The sequence below is a fragment of the Sinohyriopsis cumingii genome, chromosome 15 (assembly GCF_028554795.1).
Source record: "Sinohyriopsis cumingii isolate HCF-2022 chromosome 15, ASM2855479v2, whole genome shotgun sequence".
NCBI classification, from domain to species: domain Eukaryota; kingdom Metazoa; phylum Mollusca; class Bivalvia; order Unionida; family Unionidae; genus Sinohyriopsis; species Sinohyriopsis cumingii.
Genome location: NC_142975.1, coordinates 108306277 through 108325834, shown reverse-complemented (window position 1 = coordinate 108325834; position 19558 = coordinate 108306277). Strand labels below are relative to the sequence as shown.

Below are 19558 nucleotides of genomic sequence, written 5' to 3'. Positions count from 1 at the left end.
ATTTCTCCAGCATGAAATTAAATAAAGGTAAATAAAAAATGTGATTTGGTAAAATCAATGAATAAAGCAAAATCTGCATCTACGTGTAACATTTTTGGGAATAAACTAGGATACAAATAACGTTACACACAATTTGCACAGTGTAAGTACTGTCCATTATAGTGCCATGGGCCTGTCAGAGCTTACCTGGGTTGTACTATAATATATTGTAATGTTGCCCTCTTAGTAAGAGGGGTGGTTAATTGGGATTGGCTGGCGTTCTCCAGAGGATGACCTCCCTTGATATTATAGCCCAGCGGGAGTGAAAGAAGAATGGAATTTCAACTGAGAACTGAGCGACAATACTGGGAATAAATAAACAATACGAGCCCCCTTTTGACACAAATATAACAGATTTAATCAGAACAAATTAAAATGGCAATTCCACTTCAAGTTAGATTATCTAAGTAGAATTGAACTGGTGTGTCCAATTTGGATTTATTACATCATCATAATGAGAGGTGAAAAGAGCGCAATGTCCATGATCAATTGCATCACCTTCATTCACTTTGACTGTATATCAACGTCTCCTAGTTCATCCTTCCTAAACTCTAGGTTCTGCCCCTTCATGGACTTCCTTGTCTTTTTATTCTGACTTCATCCTTCATTCTTTCTTTTCCCCGTACTCCTGTCTTTGGACTGTCTCTTTTTCCTCTCAAAACTGTTTCTTAAAGGACAAACTTACCCCATAATTCTGTATACCTTCTGTTCAGAGGCACATACAGCTTACTTAATGTTATTCAGAGCATGTTGCTATACATGCCGCGTAAATTCTGACTTAGTATGGTAGGACATTGACCTCGCTTTCCAGCAGCAAGTCTTAAATTACCACAGGACGCCTTACCAAATAGCACCGTATTATTTTACATGCTACTACATGTTCAATATCTATTGCATGAATTCAAAAGAAGTGTAACTCATGACATTCCTTAACTACAAGATTATCCATGCATTACAAAATCAGATATAATTAAATAATTATCGTTAACTCATGATGATCTGTATCGTCCTGACGACAAAGAAAGTTATTTCATATAACCATATGAAATCCTACACATATGAACATTTGGATTTCATGCAGTTAATTCTACCGGTGAACTAATAACTGTAAAATTAAAAGGTAAATTGCATAACAATTCTAGCAACAACACATTTTATGAAATTGAATAAAATAAATTGCATAATAATTATAGCATCAACACTTTCCATGTAATTGAATAAAATAAATTGAGTTTTCCTAAAACAAGCAATTAAATAATAGAATATTACGTGAAACTAAAATTGCATACCTTGTTGCTGTTTCTTTCAGGACTTGTATGTTCTAGCACTAAACATGCCTTTTTACACGGTGACCACCTAGTCCCTTCCTTGTGTCATGAAGAAAGCACTAATGTCTTTAGACTTTTCCCGGAGTCCAGACAAAGTTTCCTTTTCTAGGAATCTTTCCCAAAGAAAAAATTCCTTTCATCAGATTTAGACAGCTCAAAATCTGTGTACGACAGTGTGTGACAATTTCCCTTTGAAAATATGATAACTGGACCGGTAAATTTCACTGGGTCGGAATGCTATTCCTTTGAAGTTTATACTGACATGGCGGGAGATGAATGAAGAAAGGTGGAAGTGACCCTTCACAAAGACTTTCTGGCTTAAATGTAATAAGACTTTACTTACTCAATGCATTCAACTTTAAATTTTCTGTAATTCAAAAATTCAACACTTCACATATATGGTACTTACACTGTGCAAATTATGCTTGGGGCCCTGAGTGATAGAGTGGTCTAAAGTGGTCACCATTACGGATCACTGCCATCTCACCTCTGTCTGCATGGGTTTGAGTCTAGGGCTCGACCAATGTGGGCATGTGAGAAAGCTTGCCAGTAGCTTCTTTTGGGTTGGTGGTTCTTTCCGGGGTTTTCCTGGGTTGTTATCTCCACCATTTATACTGGCCACCATGTATAGCTTTTGTGCTGAAAATGGCATTAAACCCTATAACAACAACAACAACAGCAAATTGTCCTCAGCATCATTTATACCCTTGCTTATTTTGAAAAATATTACATGTAGATGCAGAGTTTGCTTTAATCATTGTTTTTGGTAGGCGTATGTGTATTTTATTTCGATGGCCTGATTAAATTTTAAGGTCATTACAGCCATATTTCAGTTTTTTACACAATTTTAAAACTTCATGGACTTGGACCATCAAATTGGTCTCCATGGAGATAAAACATATTTAAGACGACTATTTGGAATGATTTCAGTTCTGATGAAGCTAAAATTGGTGCTTTATTTACTGTGTAACACTGTAATCAAACCTTTGCACTGTTAAAATTGTAAGTGGCAGTGCCACTTGTAATTTGTCACCAAGCAGCTTTTATTGAAATCACTGCTAATGCCATTAAATTTATATGTATCAGACAACTGTGTATTATGATGTTCTAATACACATTATTTCTATTGGATCATTTGACATTTGTAGGTAAGGGATTATGTTGTTTCTGTTTTGGGTTTGACTTCATTTCTGAGCACAAGATATGCTATATATACATGGTGACCAGTATAATTGGTGGAGGAAGAACCTGGGAAAACCCCAGCAAGAACCACTGACACACTGACAAGCTTTCTCACATACCCACATTGGCACAGCCTGAGACTAAAACCCACATATTATAGGTGAGTTGGCAGTGATCAGTAAAGATGATCATATTTGACCACTCTGCTACCAAGAGATTAAAATACTGCTAGCAAGGTCCCCATTAAGAGATTAAAATAAGGGATTAAAATACTGCTAGCAAGGTCCCCATAAAGCGATTAAAATACTGCTAGCAAGGTCCCCATTAAGAGATTAAAATACTGCTAGCAAGGTCCCCATTAAGGGATTAAAATACTGCTAGCAAGGTTCCCATAAAGCGATTAAAATACTGCTAGCAAGGTCCCCATTAAGAGATTAAAATACTGCTAGCAAGGTCCCCATTAAGGGATTAAAATACTGCTAGCAAGGTCCCCATTAAGAGACTAAAATACTGCTACCAAGGTCCACATTAAGAGATAAAAATACATTTAGCTAAATATAGTTGTTTTTATAAACCAATGTTAATCTTTTCTATACATGGAACAAAATACAGAGAAATGTAAAGACTGTATATCTCTATTCATGAATCAGAATTTCAATGCAAGATGTCTTTAGGTGTGCTAGATGGAACAGTACATGAATAAAAAGATTTTCAACAGTCACAATGATACAAGATGTATCATCCACAGACTTTACTTGGACACATCTGTCATTTTTTTTTACCAATTCAAATAAATTCTTTTTGTGTGTTCTTATCTTTTAAGGAGGCCATAATAAAACAGGAGAAGTTATTGCTGTTGTTAATTATAGTTCTGACACCAATCATGATGCAGTTGAAGTTACGTGGGAGAATGGCTATGCAAATGTATACCGACTGGGTTATAAAGGTTATCTGGATGTGAAATGTGTAAAACCTGCCACAGGAAAGCTTTATTACAAGGACCACCTCCCCATACTCAGTAAGTGAGGGTCAGCATTATTCTGTACAATAAGAAGAAAAAAATTACGAAGTTATCCAAATAACACTGGATTGCAAAATTTTGTCAGTAGAATGGTAATTTTTACTATTATATCTATAGAATTTACTACTGCATCAGTATTCTGTAACATTGGTGTTATTGCAGTAGAATCCATATACCACTGAAACATTATTTTGTAACACTGGTGTTATTGCAATGGAATCCATATACCACTACAACAGTATTTTGTAACACTGGTATTATTGCAATGGAATCCATATACCACTACAACAGTATTTTGTAACACTGGTGTTATTGCAGTCGAATCCATATACCACTACAACAGTATTTTGTAACACTGGTGTTATTGCAATGGAATCCATATACCACTACAACAGTATTTTGTAACACTGGTGTTATTGCAATGGAATCCATATACCACTACAACATTATTTTGTAACATTGGTGTTATTGCAATATAATCCATATACCACTACAACAGTATTTTGTAACACTGGTGTTATTGCAATGGAATCCATATACCACTACAACTTTATTTTGTAACACCGGTGTTATTGCAATGTAATCCATATACCACTACAATATTATTTTGTAACACTGGTGTTATTGCAATGGAATCCATTACCACTACAACATTATTTTGTAACACTGGTGTTATTGCAATGTAATCCATATACCACTACAACAGTATTTTGTAACACTGGTGTTATTGCAGTGGAATCCATATACCACTACAACATTATTTTGTAACACTGGTGTTATTACAATGTAATCCATATACCACTGCAACAGTATTTTGTAACAGTGGTGTTATTGCAATGGAATCCATATACCACTACAACAGTATTTTGTAACACTGGTGTTATTGCAATGGAATCCATATACTGCTAGAACAGTATCTAGTAACTGGTGTTATTGCAGTTGTATCCAAATACCTCTACAACAGTATTCTATAACACTAGTGTTATTGCAATGGAATCCATATGCCATTACAACAGCATTTAATAACTCGTGTTATTGCAATGGAATCCATAAGCCATTACAGCAACATTTAGTAACACGTGTTTTTGCAGTGGTACCCATATAAAACTACAATTACAGTAGTTTATAACTGTTGTTGTTGCAATTCCATATCAACAGCTACAACAGTAAATGAATACTGCTACAATGGTATATGAATACAGCTACAACAGTAAATGAGTACTGCTACAACAGTAAATGAATATTGGTACAACAGTAAATGAATCCTGTGACAATGGTAAATGAATGCAACTACAACAGTAAATGAATCCTGCTACAATGGTATATGAATACAACTACAACAGTAAATGAATACTGCTACAATGGTATATGAATATTGCTACAATGGTATCAGAATACTGCTACAACAATTATAAGTACTATTTATATAATATAAACATGATGGACTGGTGAACTATGAATTGAAACTGCTATTATACAATATGCATGCATGTAAAGTTAAATGGACTGGCATTGTAGAGATAGACTTACCATTGTCAGCAGATGGGGTCACTCTCTGGCAATATTGACATGGGCACACCATTGTCAGCAGATGGGGTCAATATCTGGGAGTGTAGAGATAGGCACGTCATTGTCAGGAAAATGAAGATATAAGTGACTGATATCCTGTCTGGTTTGCATGGCTAATATAGCTGTTGTCAGGGTTTGTTACTGCTATTCTGTCTGGTTCACATGGCTAATATAGCTGTTGTGAGGGTGTTTGACTGTTGTTCTGTCTGGTTCACATGGCTAATATAGCTGTTGTGAGGGTGTTTGACTTATTCTGTCTGGTTCACATGGCTAATATAGCTGTTGTGAGGGTGTTTGACTGCTATACTGTCTGGTTTCCATGGCTAACATAGCTGTTGTGAGGGTGTTTGACTGCTATCCTGTCAGGTTTCCATGGCTAACATAGCTGTTGTGACGGTGTGTGACTGCTATCCTGTCTGGTTTCCATGGATAACATAGCTGTTGTGAGGGTGTGTGACTGCTATCCTGTCTGGTTACATAGCTGTTGTGTTAGGGTGTGACTGACCTTTAGCACCAATATATCCTGTATTGCTGGCCATATTTTATTGGGTTTGCATCCTGGTCTTTGTGGCTTGGAGAGATGATACTGCTTCAAAATAAAACATGATCCCTTTCATGTACATAGAGGATTTGTTGCTGCTGCTGAATATTCTCTCCAGCGCTACTCATGAAACTACAGTGACTTTTTTGGAGAAATTCTCAGCTGATCAAGTTTGTAAATCTTAGCTTTGGTTTTTGAGTCTTAGCTTTGGTTTGTGAGTCTTAGCTTTGGTTTGTTAGCCTTGGCTTTGGTTTATTAGTCCTAGCATGGTTTGTGAGTCTTAACTTTGATTTGTGACTCTTTAATTTGCTTTGCAAGTCTTGGTATGGCTTTGTGAGTTTTAGCATGGCTATGTGAGGCTTAAATCAGGTTTATGCATCTTAGCATGGGTTTATGAATCTAAGCTTAGGTTTGTAAGTCTTAGCTTGGATTCATAAGTCTTAGCTTGGGTTTGTAAGTCTTAGCTTGTATTTTTAAAGCTTTGACAAGCTTTCTAACCATTTTTCAGAGATTAACATGACAAAAGAACCTCCATCTATTTCTGCTGCACCTCCTGCTTCCTCTGCTCTTCCCATCTCAAAACCACAGGAGAGTCCAGGTGGTGCTGTCAGCTCTGGTGACAGATTCAAAGCTGGCGACCATGTCAGAATTGAGATTGAACCTGATATACTGAGAATGATGGAACAAAGCAGGGGATCTTGGAATGATGGCATGCTTGAGGTATAAAATTCTACCTGTGTTTTCCACCTGTTCAGCAGAGTAATTTTACAGTAAAATATTAATTAGCCAGCTGTGAATCATTTACAAATTTTCAGTCATGTAGATAACTGGAACTGACAGTTTGTTTATTTAATGTTGATTGCACCAACAAGTACAACCAACTTATATGGTTCATTTTTAATATTGGTGTAATTTGATTGGTCAGTAAAGAAACCAGTGAACTCAGACAAAGCACCAGCCTTTGATGGATCAAAATATGCTCGCACATGTAAAAAAGGATCAACCATGAGACCTCAGAAATGCAAAGCATACAATTTAGGCAGGTTCTCTCCAGTCCCAACGATTTGAGTGTTACCTTAGGTATTTAAAAGTCGAGTCAGTTTTGGCTTCAGCACAAGCCAATAACCTTTGGTTGATTAATTGGATTGATATCTAAGCTGGTAAATATATTAAAGATTGATATCATATTTATCCAGAGTCTTCCATTTTTAATGAGGATCTGTGATATTGGCCTAGTGGCTGGTAGGTCAGACTCTTGATGGGTTCCAGGTTGCAGGTTGGAATCCTGCCCAGAACATCTAGGTTGCATTGGTTATTGAGGTGTGTCTCTAATAGTGGCACTTTGCATTTATTGGCTTTAAATAATTTTTCACATTCTAATATACTGTTAAATACAGATATTCTTTGTCAGTATTGATAGAGACAGGGTTGAAGCTGCCATTGTAACACCCCATTGCAGCATCTGGTTATTGAATACAGCCACCATTATAACCTAAGAATCTGTCTACATACTGAAACATTTGAATTACATTGAAGTCTTGAAAAAATAAGTTTCAGTACCAATTCTTACTCCCTCTTCACATTAAAACAATTTCAAAACTATTTGAACTGACAATCTGTTGTTCACCCAAATCTGTCAGAAACATGATTTGCTTATACAATCAGGAAAAAGTCTTATGTGCTGTTGGATGCTTAGTCACACTAGTATCAAGGATAAAGATGGGGCAGATAAAGCTTTCAATGCTCAGTCACCTTTTTCCAAATGGAACATTCCATATACTGACATTAAAAAGCATGTTCTTTTATATATATATATATATATATATATATATATATATATATATATATATATATATATATATATATATATATATATATATTTCTGACCAGTTTACAGAGAGACCCTTTTCCATATCATCTAAATATTGTTAGAAAAACTATGGAATTTGATAATAATGTTATTAGAAATTTTTATCTCACTGATATGTAAGTGAAAATTTCAGACAATATTGTTTATGTTTCCTTTTGACTACATCAATGGCGGATGGCATTTTACCATGTTTTTTACGCTTTACTTTTATCCAAAGCATCAGTGATAAGCACCAACAGTAAATATTGCATTTTCTCCTTTTCATATAGTGTTTGGGACTAACAGGGACAGTGTTAATTGTTAATGGGTATGATGTGACTGTGGACTATGGTTCTGCAGGAAAGTGGACTTTCCATGAACAATGTCTGAAGGAGGTAAGTAAATTAAAAAATAAGCTTATTGGAAAGGAATTTCTGTAAACATTGAATCACGTGTTATTTTTGTTCAAAAATCCATTTTGTATCAAGAAAGAAAGATCGTACTTTAATTAATAAAAGTGATTTTCATAAAGTGTACAAAAAAATATCCCGCATTTCAAGTCGAAATGCATATGAAAATGTGATTTCTAAATGTCATCATGAAGACCCACTCCATGACCTTGAACCGGTAATCCAGAAAATCTGATTTACTGTGTATCTTTTAGAATCATAAAAATAAATACATTATATAAAAGAGGGAAATGTATACCTTAAAACAATATTGCATTTTAATCCAGGTTTCGAAATTTGCAAGAAGTTGTCCCACACGTACAAAATCATCTGCTACCCAACATGTCAACTTGCTGCTGGAACATAAATTCTCCTTCAAATACGTTCCCCGATCACATTAACGTTAGGGATATAAGCCTGCTACCTCTTGAATCCAGCCCTACTAAAAGACGAAAATTTGTCTTTTCTGTCTATCTCATATAGACCAAAGGGCAATAACTCTTGCCCCTTACCTCCCCTTGCCACCGCCAGGTGTCACTAGTTTTTAAGCTTCGCTTGTACTGATAACATGTACATTATACCTCCAAACAATCCAAGCCATCTTAGCATTAAATTGGACCATCCGAAGTTAAATTTGGATTTATTGCGTTGGACAATCATTCTTCTACAGGTTGTATACATTATTTTAACAATTTTTTCAAAATTGAGTGACTTTGTCACCCTTACAGATTTCATCTACTGAAGACCATGTTACACATGCTATTGCTGAACTCGTGTTGTCAATTAAGAGTTAACGCGACACTAATTTCGCTTACTCCGTTAGTAACGGTTGTGGTATTAGCGAATTAATAACATGCTGAATTGCTAATTTGTGCTTTGTTTTCTTTTCTTGTGTCGTTTCAGTAGAAATGTCAACCAAATGCATGAAATGCAGAAAGTTCAAAGCAAAAGAAGACAACCATGACTCTTGTATTGTATGTATAAGTGTACATCATCTGTACCATGCAACGTGTGTAATACTTGGACAGAGCAAATGTGGGCTGATGTAGTCCAGATGGCAGCAAAAGGGAGGGATAGACGGAATAAGTCGAAGAAAGATAGCATTGATGTCCTCAGTATACATCCGAAGACAGCCTCCATTGCAAGTCTTGTGGGGGATGTTGGGGTCCCCCCTCCACCTAAAGTTCGTCGTTTGCAACCATCAGCCACAGTAACATCAGTGGCAATGGAGGAAAATAATGTTGACAGGGTACAACAGTCCACCTTTGAACAGATGCATCGTTTGGTCCAGGAAACAATGACACAGCTATTGACATCAGGCCAGATATTACCCTTATTTCCCTCACTCGCCTCCACAGCTTTTTCTGACTCTTTGGGGGAATGTTCCCCCCCCACAATTTTAGGCTGCCCAGTGGGCGTAAGTCCCCCCGCATGTCCGAGCATGGCCTTCGGGCCTGTAAGTCAGGACGCATGGGGTTTTTACTGGATCCATCGGATCCATTTCATTATACAACTTCTATGTCACCGGCCGTCCAGCTGTCCCAGCATGGGGACCCTATTGCTAAACGGTCTGACCAAATATGATTTATGGGGATCTTAGTGATAAATCCGTCTGTCAAGCTGTACCGCCGGCAACATACCAGTACTATGGCGGAGATTTTAGTGAGAAATCTGTCTGTCCAGCCAGGCCATTGGAGCAGCTGGTACCAGTGATAGCAGGACCGTCGCCAACATTCAGGCCGACCACAAGCCAGACAAACCAGCCAGCAGGGCCGGCCCTCCATATGTTCACAGCTTATCCACAAGGGAGAGTTAGTGACAGTGTCAAGGATGACAGAATTGCGTCATCTATGCCACCTGGTGTGCTCTATCCAGAAATGCAAGCTATTCCAGAACACAACTCGGCACACAGTGAGGGTGACGAAACACCTGCAAATCAGCCGTACACAGATCCAACCATGGAACGGACTGAGTTTGGCTTCAAGGCGGCAGTGGAAGAAATTTATAGGGTGTTGGCAACTTCAGAATGCCCTCCACCTCCTACCGCCACTCAAGACTACAAAGTTAAGGCGTCTGTAGATCTTGACGGGGAGGAAGAGATGCCATCCTTCCGGCTCCTTCCCCAGTCAGCAAAAATTAAGGAGATCAATGATCGCCTATCAGGACGAATAGGTGATCCGGGGAATGCTAAGGCGTTCTTTTCAGAAAGCCAAGTGCCAGCAACGTTCTCGTGTCGCTGGTACAAAACTCATTCAGACGCCTTCAGTACGGATCTTCTGGCCCTGGACAAAAATATGGCAGCACTTCACATGTCCACTCCACTGTTTTACAAAGTGGACAAAAATGTGTTCCATGCCACATCAAAGCTAGTCCGGAACGTAGTCGCTACGTCTTCACTGTTAGACTTGGCTTCATTAGCCATTTTCCGACTCGCAGAAAAATCTGACAATGACCATGCTTGGGAAGCGATGGTCCGGATTGCTAGAGTTATTAACAGGGCAGCTATTAACAGGGCAGCTCACCATTCCATGGCTAATGCGTTGACTGCTTCTGCCAACTTAGACCTGATACGACGTGACACATGTCTGCGGTCCACGTCGCTCAAGCCCCATCACACTCTGGTTTTACGGATGACTCCGTTTGGGTCGCCTTTACTCTTTGGAGGAAAAATTGAAGAAGTTCGGAAGCAGGCAGCTCAGGAACTGCCCCTCCAACTCGCCGCCCAACCCTCGCAGGCGTTTAGAAAAAATCCCCTGCCACAGCGGAGGGATGATTGGCGGACCAGGGACAAGGGATCCTTACAATCAAATGTGCGGTATAGATCCCAACCCAATGCCAAGAGACAACAGTATAATCAAGCTAGGAGGCAACCATACAGAGGTGGTAAGAAACAAAGTTTCTCCGTCTTCAAGCCTCCTAACCCTCCCCACCACCCCTGGACAGCCTACCTGTAGGCGGCCACCTCCTGCAATTTCAGGACCACTGGACCACCTTTTTTCCTCAGAAAGATTGGGTGATCCAGGTCATTTAGGAGGGTCTTCGAATTTCATTTATCCAACCCCCTCCCCTGTCCTCCTCTCCCCTCTTCATGGACGTACCGTCCGATCGGGAGAAGGATACCTTTCTACAACAGGAGATACGGTCGCTCATAGAAAAACAGGCAGTGGAGATTGTGAAAAAACCGCAATCGCCGAGGTTTTATTCCAGGCTGTTTCTTATCCAGAAGGCAAACAGCAAGTTGTGGTCGATCATCGACCTGAGTCGCCTCAACCAATACATTTTACCACCAAAATTCAAGATGGAAACGGCGAGATGAATCCGTCATTCCATCCGGTGGGACAAGTATGCCGTCAGTCTAGATATGACCGACGCATATTTTCACGTCCCTATCCACCCCGCGTAACGGAAATTTCTCCGATTCACTTACCGTGACACGGTTTATCAGTTCCAGGTCCTACCCTTTGCCCTCAACATCAGCCCTTGGGCTTTTACCAAGGTTATGGATTGCGTCGTCACCCTGTTCTGCTCGACTTCATCTACAGGGAAAGCAGTGTACTTGGACTACATCCTCCAGAAACATATGGTAAGTTCTATTCTGCTCAAAGGCAGAAACAATCTTTTAGCACTTTAAGATCATCTAGGCTTTCTCATGAACTGGAAAAAGTCCGATCTCCATCCATCCCAGCGTTTTGTCCATCTGGGTATGGAGTTTCTCACCGATCTGAATCTGGTACGGCTTCCTCGCGCTTGCGTAATCCGGATCGTCGAACTCGTTGAGTCCGTTTTCAACAGGACATGGATTTCAGTGAGACAATTCTTGCAACTCCTTGGATTATTCAATGCGGTGGCGGACTTGATCCCGCTTGGCCGTCTTTTTATGCGTCCCTTACAAATGACGTTACTGGCACAATGGTGCCCCTTTTCAAGTCTCCTCAATCAAACAATAATGATCATGCCCGAGATACGATCATTCCTGCGTCATTGGCACAACCCCAGTTGGCTATCCACGGGGATTCCTCTGGAGATGCCCCAAGCGGAGATAACAGTATGTACCGACGCCAGTACCTATGGTTGGGGTGCCCACCTGTTGCCAGACTTCGCTACAGTCAGCGGCACATGGGAGCCAGGCCTGTGCACATCAACCTTTTAGAAATGAGGGCTGTCATCAATGCCTTTCATTTCTGGAAGGATCAACTCTCAGGAAAAACTGTCCTCATTATGTCAGACAACTCTGTGGTGGTGACTTACCTCCTCAAACAAGGGGGCACCAAATCACCAGACCTATGCATTCTGATCTGGCAGTTTCTACGTTGGTGCAACAACCTCCACATCAACGTACAAATCAGACACATTCCCGGCAGACTCAATGTCTTGGCCGACACTCTATCCAGGAAGGGTCAAGTCATTCACACGGAATGGTCACTCCATCAATCAGTCCTTCTTCGGATTTGCACACTTTGGGGGCGTCCGATGATCGATCTTTTTGCGACAAGGTGGAATCACAAGTTGCCCATCTTCATCTCTCCGGTTCCAGACCCAGAGGCTTGGGCCATGGACGCTCTATCAATCAGCTTTGAGGGGTTGTGGGCATTCGCCTACCCTCCCACGGTTTTGGTACTGAAAATAATCCAGAGGTTAAGGGGTCAGAACTGTTGGATGATTCTGATTGCCCCTCTCAGATGGAACAAGTCCTGGGTCACCGATCTACTCGATCTAGTGATAGATCTACCCAGGAAGATTCCAACCAGCCCAAATCTTCTCAAACAACCGTGGTCATGGTGTTCCACCCCTGCCCGGACCGTCTTCTTCTTCACGCTTGGCTCTTGTCCAGACAGCCTTGCGAGACAAATAATTTCAACCTTCGATTGTGGAGAGAATCTCAAGAGCAAGAAGGCCCTCCACTCTGAAGGCTTACGAGGGAAAGTGGCGTGTTTTCAGGGACTGGTGCCATATCAATAACATCGTCCCTTTGAGTGTCTCAATCCCTCAACTGGCCGACTTTTTTCTCAGGCTTTTCGAGGAGAAACAGTTGGCCCCAATTACTATCAAAGGCTACCGCTCCATGATATCAGACACATTCCGCCATCATGGTAGATGTTATATTGGGCATAACAAAGATCTATCAGATCTTTTAGCCAATTTTGATTTCAATCGACCAAAATCCCTCACCCTGTTTCCAAAATGGAATCTGTCCTGGGTTTTAATATGGCTCAATTCAGACAAATTTGAACCTTTAGCCCACACTTCGTTAAAGCTACTATCATACAAAACATGTTTCTTGATAGCCTTAGCTTCAGCATGCAGGGTGAGCGAGTTACATGCCCTTTCCAGTGACCCGAACTTTCTTCAGTTCAGATCAGATGGTTCAGTGGTCCTCCTGATGCAACCAGGCTTTGTAGCCAAAAATAGGTTACCATCCATTGGCAATCAAAGAATTGTCATTCGCTTGCTCTCTTCCATAGATAAGTCAAGAGCAACAGCCATGCAAGATCCTATTTGTGCACTCAAGCACTATTTAAAACGCACAGAGGTGTGTCGGGACACACGTAAGCCCCTCTTTCTTCTGGTCAAAGCTGGTAAACGGGATATCACCCCTCAAGCCCTTGCTTCATGGCTGAAGTGGGTTATATGTTCAGCGTACTCTGAGGTCTCACAAGATCAGAGTCGCCTCATGAAGATTACAGCTCATGAGATTAGAGCAATACTCGGCAAGCCTTGCATTCGAATGCAATGTTTCAATCTGAGATATAATAGAAGCTGTTGGCTGGCATGCAGAGTCAACCTTCTCCAGTTTTTATCTCAGAGATTTGGTTTCGCAGAGGCAGACCTTGAATCTGGTAGGTCCGGTGTCGGCAGCCCAGATGACCACCAGACCCATTTAAAACAATCAGCACAGCCTATCAGCTTCGCTGGATTCGCCAGTGAAATTTCTTAGGTAAGAAGATTTCAATAACTATCTTCTTAACCGTATATAGGGGTCACATATCACGGGACCCTAGGCTGTGTTGCTGATGAAATTAGGAGAACGGGTCATCTTTCAAATGGGGAATCCAGCCATCATTCCCTAGAAGGTACCCGGGGTGGAGGTAGGATGCTCAGCATTCCCTCCTCCTATTACCTTTTCTCCTAACGTTAATGTGATCGGGGAACGTATTTGAAGGAGAAAGCAAATTTTTAGTAAATTATGTTTCTCCGAGAATACTTACCCGATCACATTACTTAAAAACCCTCCCAACCACCCTGCTATGTGAGTATCCTCGTATAATATATATCGCTCAGCTTAAAAAACTAGTGACACCTGGCGGTGGCAAGGGGAGGTAAGGGGCAAGAGTTATTGCCCTTTGGTCTATATGAGATAGACAGAAAAGACGAATTTTCGTCTTTTAGTAGGGCTGGATTCGAGAGGTAGCAGGCTTATATCCCTAACGTTAATGTGATCTGGTAAGTATTCTCGGAGAAACATAATTTACTAAAAATTTGCTTTCTCAAGAAATTCCCCAGCGTTTAATCTGTTTTTATAGTGTTCAAATGTACGTTGTTTTAAATTTGTAGACCCATTAAATTTATGTTGGTAATCATTAACCAATATGATTTTTTTTTTCTTTTTACTTCGATTGACAATGTTTCTCGAAAAGAGTGTCAATCTTTTGTATTAAAAAAAGACATCTAATTTGGATCAAACAATAAAACTAAAATGTATCCAATTCAAACACATAGTACACAATATGTGAAGTGGTACACGTGTTAAGCGAACGGAAACCATGTGGAATAATGTTTTTGATGATCTCCTCAATATACTGTAATTTATCCTGAAATTAATGTTGCTCTATGAGGAAAAAATAAACAAAGTACATGTACCCTGTTATGAAGAGATATTTATTCACAGTCAATCTCAGCATGATTATAAACTGAGTATTCAACACTATAACAAGCCAACCCACCCACCCCCTTTTGCATTTACGTTGATCCCTTTATTGGTTTTGGCTTTTTTTATAGGCCCCTTGATAACTCGCACCTCACTTATAGTGCAGTTGATGTTTTTGTACCCCACTGTGCGCAAGTTATCAAGGGAGAGGTGTGTGTATGTGTGTGTGTGTGTGTATATATATATATATATATATATATATATATATATAAAGCTAAGATGACCTGAACTGCCCAGTTTTCAGTTTATATTGTAAACCATAGGAACCTGAATTGTTTATGTAGTATCTGAGATTTGTCATGTAATGAACATGATTTCATTAAACATGACTTTATTTGAAATAAATCTTTCTACGAAAATAAAACTTTACTGAAACATAGTCTATAGTAGAATGGAACATAATATTAAAATTTATAAATATTTATATTTATAGATATTTAATAATGCACATTGAAGTGATCAGAAACTTTACATTTTATATTTCCAACCGTCAGTAGCTTTTTTACTTGGGATGTTTCATTCATGATACTGTAAAATAAAATTCATGTATTATGAGCTTGTATACTGTTATTCTGTACATCGTGTAGGTGAAGGAGTTTGCACCAGGTCAGGTAGTACAGGTCATAGACAATATCAACTCTGTCAAGAAGATGCAGGAAGAGCGAGTGGGATGGAATGAAAAAATGACCAGGGTCAGTAACTCACTGCATTTTAGATGACTGTAATCGATCTTTATAAACATAGAAAAGTAACCAACAAATGTACCCCATGATGATTCTCAGTCATGTCTTCACTGTCTTTTGAGAGCTTACAAATTTACATGATATCATATAAAGTACATCTTCATTTATAATTCTTGCCCATTTTAGGAATGGGCCATTACATTTTACCTCACTATAATTGAGGATTTTTAGCTCTTTATATATTGCTTGTTCAAGGTTGGTTTGCTAGAGCAAAGTGTATTGATATAGTCCTTAAATCCTGCCATAGGTTTTATTATCATGGGTTTACTTTTATGCACATCATGCAGTGGTAGATCAGGGTCTGTTTTGTTTGCAGTTACACTAAACTTATAAGCAAGTACATCTGATGATAATTCCAGTGTCATAAGTGGTTAGAGCATCGTCATCATCAGCTGGAGGTTGTGGGCCAAGCTCTGACTGAGTTATACCAAAGACTTATAAAAATGGTTTTAGCAGCTGCCTTGCTTGGCACTCAGCATTAAGAGGTTAGTGTTAGGAGTGATCAACCGGGTGTCAGGATAATGTGACTGGGTGAGACATCATGCTACATGTCTGCATTATTATGCCACAGTGCTAGACATCACTCTAAACTGTCACACTGTAGACATCATAGGGATATGAGTGAATTTTTTTTAAAGCTACATTAGAAATTGAAATCACACTCACACACACACTCGCAAATGGTAATGTACTGACTAATTGGTGTAAAACCTGGGCAATGCAAGAATAAATAACGTATGTAACTGATAGGAATCTTGTCTTTTATCATGCCAATAGATCCAAGCAATCAATATAAAAGCAGAACGTCCTTTAATAGGAAGGGATTTTGTCTTTTATTATCAATCATTGTTAGTTTGTATGCAATAACAATATATATACATAATATAAAACTTGACTTTTTTTTAATTTTCTTGACATTTTTGCACTAGATATTTGTTTAAAACTATGGTTGATAGTCATTTTTATGGCAACTGCTGGCAGTTGTATTAATGCAGCATAAATTGTGGGCTTTTGTTTTCAAAGACCATTTTAAATTAACTTACCTTTCTGTTTCTCAATATAAACTAACTGACTTTATTTAATGTGTTCAGAAATTAAGGCCATACGTAAACTTGATATAAACAACTGTCCAAAAACTTAGTGTTCGCAAAAATAATTGTTCTCACCAGGGAAGAATTAAGGATTACTGAAAACTTTGAGAAAAGGTGGTAAATTTGGAGCATTCATACTGGTAGGCTTGACTGAGACTCATTTACTCCATCGGTGATTGCAAATGGTAAAATTACCATTACTGATAGATATTGTATACCTGCCTAGAACTGCCAACTAGTGAGGTTACAAAATAATAATCTGTTTTCTGACAAATAAGAAGCACACAGTTTTTCCTTTTCATTTACCATTTTTCTCGTGGCAGCAAGTTATAGTAAAAAATCCTTCTGAAGTGATGGGTGGGAAGGGAGGAGAGATTTTATTTGAAACATTCCTGATACTGATAGAAGTATGGCTCTGCCTCTTCAACACAACCTACCCATTTATTATTGAAGAGTCAAACCCTGATTAGAAATTTATTAAACCAAGACCTTATGATCTTATGATGTAATTAACCATGAAATATGAAAGATATGAAACGGGTTTATGAAATGACATATCAGTATGCTAATTGACCCTATGATGTCATGACATAATATAATTGTAATTAACCATGAAATATGAAAGATATGAAACGGGTTTATGAAATGACATATCAGTATGCTAATTGACCCTATGATGTCATGACATAATATAATTGTAATTAACCATGAAATATAAAAGATATGAAACAGGTGTATGAAATGACATCCCAATATGATAATTCACCCTATGATGTCATGACATAATATATTTAATTAAGCAGTGAAATATACAAGTTTTGAAATGGGTTTATGAAATGTTATATCAGTATGCTAATTGACCCTATTATGCCATGACATAATACATGTAATTAACCAGTGAAATATAAAAGATATGAAACGGGTTTATGAAATGTCATATCAGTATGCTTATTGACCATATAAGGTCATGATGTAATGTATTTGTTTAATGAGTGCAATATAAAGAAAAAAAAAAATAAAATGGGCTTATGAAATGTCATTTTAATAACATTTTTATGCAAATAAATTAACAATGCATGTCTGATAGAATTACGTTCAATCCAGTTAACTGGATGGTATAGAATATGCACTGAAAGACTTTGTCTAAAAGTGAATACACCAACAAAATACATGAGAGAATATTTGTCTACCACAGTCCACAATTCATGCACAGTGTAATTTACCATTGACAACAGTTCATTACCAGTTTTCTGACTGTTTGCAGGTAATTGGTAAGAAGGGTCAGGTGGAGTCCATAGATGAAGACGGGGATATACAGGTGTCATTTGGCGATTACACATGGACATTCAATGTGGACTGCCTTGTAGCCACACAGGGACAGCCTGATATCATCAGCTATGAGGAAGATGAGATTCCATGTAAGACAGAGGGCAAACTTATCATGTTTAATATATCACTGAACATTCCCCATTTAAACAGTCTGTTGTTTCTTATAATATACAGGGCAAATGTATCATTTTTAATATATCACTGAACATTCCCCACCCATAAAACAATCTATTGTTTCATACAATACACAGGGCAAACTTATCATTTTTAATATATCACTGAACATTCCCCACCCATAAAACAATCTATTGTTTCTTACAATACACAGGGAAAATGCATCATTTTTAATATATCACTGAACATTCCCCACCCATAAAACAATCTATTGTTTCTTACAATACACAGGGCAAACTTATCATTTTTAATATATCGCCCAATGTCTCTCATCCTTCAAATACTCTCTTGTGTCTCCTTATGGAGCTGTCAAGTCATGTGGCTGAATGTCATCTATATTTGCATTGTTTTGTGTGAAAGACGACCGTAGTCAGCCTTAGGTTATCACACATAAGCTCCTATTTAAAACATATCTAAGGAAGGGGAATTTTGTGTTTTTTTCTGCTCCGACAAGATATAGTCAAACCTGTCACTAGTGGGCATCCATCTGAAAAGACAAACTGGCTGTTGGATATAGGTGACCACTGTACACGGGTTCACCTGAAAAAATTGCTTTGTCTTTGTAACAAATGCCGTGCATTTAATATTATTATTGTTATAATTATTATTATTATTATGATTATTATTATTATTATTATCAAGATTGTTTTATGTCCACTATTCAACAAGACCATACTATATATATATGTATATATATATATATATATATATATATATATATATATATATATATATATATATATATATATATATATATATAGGTTTGACCCAAATTTATGTTCCACCCAAGATTGCTGTATCCTGCTTACTTTAATCAATGATATATATTATTTCATAACTGACTAAAATAATCTCTTGTCTGAGCTGTTTTTGTGCCCCATGTATAAATTAGGTCCAAATTTTATGAGATCTGAGTGATGAATATGGAATTAAAAGATCTGTATATGGCTATTCTTTGTGATCCATGAATCAAAACTTTGCCTGCCCTTATAGATAAATTTTAAATACTGAATGCCCTCTGACCCTAATGAAAAGGGATACAACTCAGATCTCTTCATTAAGATGAACTCTTTTCATTGGAGATAGCTTTAATTCACCGGCAGATAGATGAAGATATCAAATTATATCAGGTCACACTAGAACAAAATGCAACTTCCATATCTGATAATATGACCACTTTACCTACTATCCACTGGGCAAATCATTGACATCATACCTCTGTTTGTGTGGGTTCAAGTCTTGGGCCTCCTAGTAGGTACCTGTGGATGGGTGGTTCATTGCAAGGTTTTCCTGGGTTCTTCCTCCACCAAATATATTG

The 19558-nt window shown here is 38.3% G+C and overlaps 1 protein-coding gene across 2 annotated transcripts in view; it reads left to right on the top strand.

Annotated features, from left to right (window-relative positions):
- Nucleotides 1-19558, top strand: part of LOC149782445 (E3 ubiquitin-protein ligase MIB2-like) — a 174729-nt gene that overhangs the window by 84267 nt on the left and 70904 nt on the right. For both annotated transcript variants that reach the window (XM_089933859.1, XM_089933860.1), the window contains 5 exons: nucleotides 3373-3567; nucleotides 6189-6400; nucleotides 7820-7924; nucleotides 15491-15595; nucleotides 18002-18155. In XM_089933859.1, the coding sequence (XP_089789985.1) occupies nucleotides 3373-3567; nucleotides 6189-6400; nucleotides 7820-7924; nucleotides 15491-15595; nucleotides 18002-18155 (771 nt within the window). The remainder of the gene's footprint in view (nucleotides 1-3372; nucleotides 3568-6188; nucleotides 6401-7819; nucleotides 7925-15490; nucleotides 15596-18001; nucleotides 18156-19558) is intronic.